General features: G+C 42.6%; 2 protein-coding genes across 2 annotated transcripts in view; both read left to right on the forward strand.

Moving 5' to 3' along the window:
* The first annotated feature begins 194 nt into the window (after nt 1–194).
* Nucleotides 195–2,410, forward strand: ANKRD49 (ankyrin repeat domain 49). The gene is made up of 2 exons (XM_009334852.1): nt 195–620; nt 1,446–2,410. Exons 1-2 carry the CDS (start codon nt 363–365, stop codon nt 1,902–1,904), a joined length of 717 nt encoding a protein of 238 aa, XP_009333127.1. The 5' UTR covers nt 195–362; the 3' UTR covers nt 1,905–2,410.
* Nucleotides 2,411–4,907: 2,497 nt separating this feature from the next.
* LOC103926062 (chromosome unknown open reading frame, human C11orf97) overlaps nt 4,908–4,938 on the forward strand; it is an 11,885-nt gene continuing 11,854 nt past the window's right edge. The window contains exon 1 of the mRNA XM_009334871.1: nt 4,908–4,929. Within this exon, the coding sequence (XP_009333146.1) occupies nt 4,908–4,929 (22 nt within the window). The remainder of the gene's footprint in view (nt 4,930–4,938) is intronic.

Consider the following 4,938-nt stretch of genomic DNA (forward strand, 5'->3'; position numbering starts at 1 on the left):
TTCCAGAAACTGGACTTTAAAATCCAGTATTTTCTCCAAATCTCTTGTGTATGAAGTGCGTGGTGTTTCGAGCGCGCCCTACAAAACACCGGCTCCGTCTGGCTCTGCGGGTGTGAGGGTGCTGCCGTTCCTAGACAAGGCAGCGTTCCCCTTGCAGGGACACTAACCGGGGATTCTGGCAGAGCTGGCAAAGCCCGGTTTAGCGGAGGAACGTTGAGTTTGCTCTCGGGTTTTGCTGTTCGTGGCGCTGCTGATGTCTGCGTCATCCATCGGGTGTTTTTATTGGCAATTAGTGCACAGATAACAGTAGAAGTTATTATAAATATCGTTGTATATCTGCTACTGACAGATGCTGACTGAAAATGAGTAAAGACAAACAAATCGATGAAGAAGATGATGACAGCGACCAGTTCGAAGACTTTATGGAGAATTTTAACCAACTTGAACTGCTGGAGACGCACAGGCATTTGATTCCTGTAGGAACTCAGAGCTGCTGGTCAGGACAGTCTGATGATGACGATGATGAACAAGAAAGAAGTGAGGAATGGTACGAAATGCAAGAAAAAAAAATGGAAAAAAATCCAGAGAAATTGCTACTCTGGGCAGCTGAAAACAATCGGGTAAGGCATTTATTCTGTTCATACGTATCACTGACAAAGAGTGTTATTTTGAGGAGATATCTACAGTTTCATCCACAAACAAAAATTTACCTACGCTTTCCTTTATTGCTCTGAACTATTTTGATCCGGTTTTGCAAGCCCCTGTACGTAAAACATCTCCCTTTTGTAGCCCACACACTAAAATGTCTCTGGATCCATTAGCTTTCAGAACAAAAGCTTTGACTGTAGTCCAAAGTTAAAGTAACAGCACTCTTCTTAAACGTCAGTAGACTGAAAGCATGCCAGGGTCTTTCTTCATGGCAAGTGAGCCTTTTACCTGGGGTGGAAGAGGGTGTGTCTGAAATGTTGTCTTCTCAAAAGCCCCATGTGCAGATAATGGGTGACTGTTTTCCTATCTTTTTTGGGGGGGGGGAAGCTTTTTATTCTTGGAAGTGAGAGAGAGATGACCGCGTAGCTTATTACACCCTCGTGTACACGTATTTTCATTAGTTGCCTTTCTTACACGCACAAGCTCCATCTACAGTCCTGTGGAGGTACTTACGTCTTCACAGTGAATGGGGAGAAGGTGTAAGGTAAAGGTACTCCTAAGGCATTGCAACTAATGCTCACGTTGTATCTCTTTAAAAACAAAACAAAAAAAACGGCCCAAAACAAAAAACCCACAAAAAAAATCCCACCCCAGTAACAGTAACTGGTTTTAAAATTTCTTGTTGCACTTAAGCCTTTCTGAGACTGACAGAAATCGCTTTTCCATAAAACTTCAGAACAGTAAAAGCCATACATCTTGTTTGCAGTTTTGTATTAAATTACCTGTTTTCTATTTAGCTGAGTACAGTGAAGAGGCTCCTTTCCGAAAAGCTGGCTCCAGTTAATACTCGTGACGAAGATGAGTACACTCCTCTCCACCGAGCTGCCTACAGCGGGCACTTGGACATTGCACATGAACTGGTTGCCCAAGGGGCAGACGTTCACGCGCAGACAGTGGACGGCTGGACGCCTCTGCACAGCGCCTGTAAGTGGAACAATACCAAAATGGCCGCGTTCTTACTTCAGCAGGGTGCAGACATCAACGCGCAGACAAATGGTTTGCTGACACCGTTGCATATTGCTGCAGGAAACAAAAACAGCAGAGAAACCCTTGAACTCTTGCTGATGAATCGCTACGTGAAACCAGACCTGAAAAACAACTTGGATGAAACGGCCCTTGACATTGCTAGGAGGACTGATATCTATCACTACCTTTTTGAAATAGTAGAAGACTGCATAAATGCTGTGTCCCCTTAAAAGTTGTGGTTAAGCTTGTGAATGTGAGGGTTGCTGCCCCTCCTTTGTGTTCTGCATGCTCCTCAGTGGTGGTCGGTCCCTTTGCAACAAGGTTTTCATTTACGATACTTTAGTATTCTCCTCAGGCAAAGGTCACTTCTTGCAACTCAGCTCAGTGGTCTCGCTCATACTTCGAAGCGTTACTGCTGTTACTCAAGGTATTCAGAAAGTCTCAGTAATTTCAGTGAGTCTCCATTTAATTAGTGCAAATTTGGAGGGGCTTTTGTAATTGCTCTGCACTGTCAAAGCAGGAGGGAAAACTGGAATATTTACTTGATGTGAAAGAGTTGTGGCTTGGTTATGCAGAGTTTATTACGGCTCACTTGAAAATTATTTTTTGAGAAATTTAACTTTTTTTAAAACTGCATGAAAGCTCAGAATGAATGTAACTTATTTGGGTGATACACAAAATGTTTAGTGATCCTGGTGTAAGGCTTATTATAAAATAAAATATTTAACCCTAAGTATTTTGTTTTCATACTTTTAATTGAAAGCTCAATTATCAATGCAATTGCCTGTTCTTAAATCAAAAGCGTTATTCATAGGATGATAAAGTAGTTTTGGTTTATTTTTTTCCTGGTACTTTTCCAGGAAATCGCTTTCTATGAAGATCCTGTTTACTTTTACCTTGCAAATTAAGTTGAGGAGTAAAGTTTTAATGTCATGGATACGGCATTAGTTAGAACAAGTAAATTTCAACTGTATGAGGATAAACAGCCAACATACTGCTGTGTCTGATTTAGTTACAGCTAATTTAGTACAGGACACACTCAACAGTGTTTTTCTTCCACTTTTGATTTCCCGAAGGGAATTCCTCATTCCAACTCAAAATTAGGACATCAGCATAGTTCAGAAACTTTACTGGTATTTTTCCTCAAAATTCTTTCATTTCCAGACCATTATTTGACACCTTTTTAATTTGTGATAGCTTGTATTACTAATCCTAGACATTCCCATCTGAGTTGGGCTTCCAAAAGTTGTGACAGATTTGGCTGCCGTCATTTAACCACACTCAAGGTGGTGGAGGTGGGTTGGTTGGTTTGTTTCTTAAGATTTTAAGGCCCTTAGCACGCGCTTGAGTGCAGCTTTTCTCTGCAGTCATGCCAGCTAGAATCTCACTGGTTTGCAGTGAAGACAGGACCCTTCATCTGAGGCGTTCTTATCAGGTTTTAGCACTGAGAACTATTTAGTTTAACTTAGCAGAAAGATGTTAATTAATGCTACAAATTTTCACAAGAGACATCATAATTTGCTGCCTCTGTCAGTTTGGCCTTTCTGCTAGGAAGTGAAAAATTCTATGATTTTTAGAGTTGATTTGAGAGTTTAATTTACCTATGTTACTGTTCACATCAGCTGTATCAGTCTGCATCTCTCAATCTTTCAACTTCTTTTAGAGAATCAACATCTCTGGATTATTTAGCTATCCTGTCTTTTTTTTTTCTTTCCCCCACCTTGGTTCAAGTGTAAGTTTCAGACAAAAATCACTACTAAATGCAAGTATTTAATGAGTGAGGGTTTTTAAGTACCGGTACAGTACATCTCAAAACAATTGTTCTGAGCAGGTAGATCTTTTTTGATCAATAGTGGTTTAGAAGGATACTGGTAGAACTTCAGCAGTGCTGTCAGCCCAGCAGATGATCTGTATTGCGTGGGAATTAGTACACCAAAGACTTTCCCACGGTAACGGAATGCTGCATGATTTTGAGCTTCAACTTTCCCATCTATAATTTAGGGGTGGAAAAACTTGCTTCTCTGTGTTAATCAAATTGAACTGAAAATTGAATGTAAGACCTGAAGTACTGTCACTCAGTATGACAGCTGTAACAAAACACTTTGTTGTCCTGTGCAGATGCCTTACTGAGTGAGTGATCCCAAGCTCCTTCCAGACACCACTAACAGAGCTGAAGCACATTTGTAACAGCAGCAGCAGGGCTGGGGTACGTTGGCCCACATTTGGTGCCCTGATCAAGCCTCTGTGGAGGGCATCTCTGTCACCTGCCTTTCTAGAAGCCCTGTTCAGCAGTTCTGTTAGAAAATAGGAGAACTGCCTCTGAACTCTGAATGGTACAAGATAATTTCTAATGCTTATTATTTTGAAAGTTTGGTTTCAGGACATCTGTGGAAGATGAACAGACCTTGAAATGCATCAAGGAAAAATACGGAAATGGATTACATCATGCATTTGTGTAACTAGACTTGGTTTGTATCTTATAAATTCTCACTACTGTATGCAAAGTCTTGATTTCAAGGAAGCTACCACAGGGCAAAGCTTCTGGCCAGGCGAGCAGGACATCTTCCCTGTGTGCCTGCTGGCAGCATTATCTGTTGACTACTGTAACTGCCAGCTGCTCTTTTTTCTCAAAACTTGAACAGCGGCAAAACTAGGAGAGTCAAGTCTACTTCAGTCCTATAAAGTGTCTCAAGATGCCTCATTTTATGAAAAGCGTTATTAAAACCAAGCTAGTACTTTTGAGTATTAGTACTATATATATAGTACTAGTATATATATACAAGTACTATATATATATAACTGTACTCTTCTGTCTTTATTTCCATCAGTCCGCCATTGCCTCAGGTGAGAATGACAAGGCACCCTTTCGTAAGGCAGGCCAGTGGTGACGCTCCACAGGGGTACAAAATGTTTGTGATGTGGATGCCCACTTGTGAGTGTGGTAACGCTGACTGACACAAACGAGGAGCTGTTAATGATACCTAGGGCAGAACCATTAATGATACCTGGGGCTGTCACCCACCCTGTGCCCCAAGCGGGCGTGAGGTGGCTGCGGCCTGCTGTCCCCTGGGGATAGTGACCAGCCGCGCCTCCCGCGGAGGTCCCCCCCGTTGTTAGCCCTGGCCTGCGGAAGGGGTAAAACACCCCAACTGTGACAGAAAATGGCGGATCCGATCTGCCCCCCTCGGCACAAGGCTGCGGGACGAGGCGGGCTCCCTCCCTCAGGCCGCAACATGGCGGAGGCCGGGCAGAGCGGCACCGCCC

The sequence above is a fragment of the Pygoscelis adeliae genome, unplaced genomic scaffold (assembly GCF_000699105.1).
Source record: "Pygoscelis adeliae isolate BGI_AS28 unplaced genomic scaffold, ASM69910v1 Scaffold141, whole genome shotgun sequence".
Classification (NCBI taxonomy): domain Eukaryota; kingdom Metazoa; phylum Chordata; class Aves; order Sphenisciformes; family Spheniscidae; genus Pygoscelis; species Pygoscelis adeliae.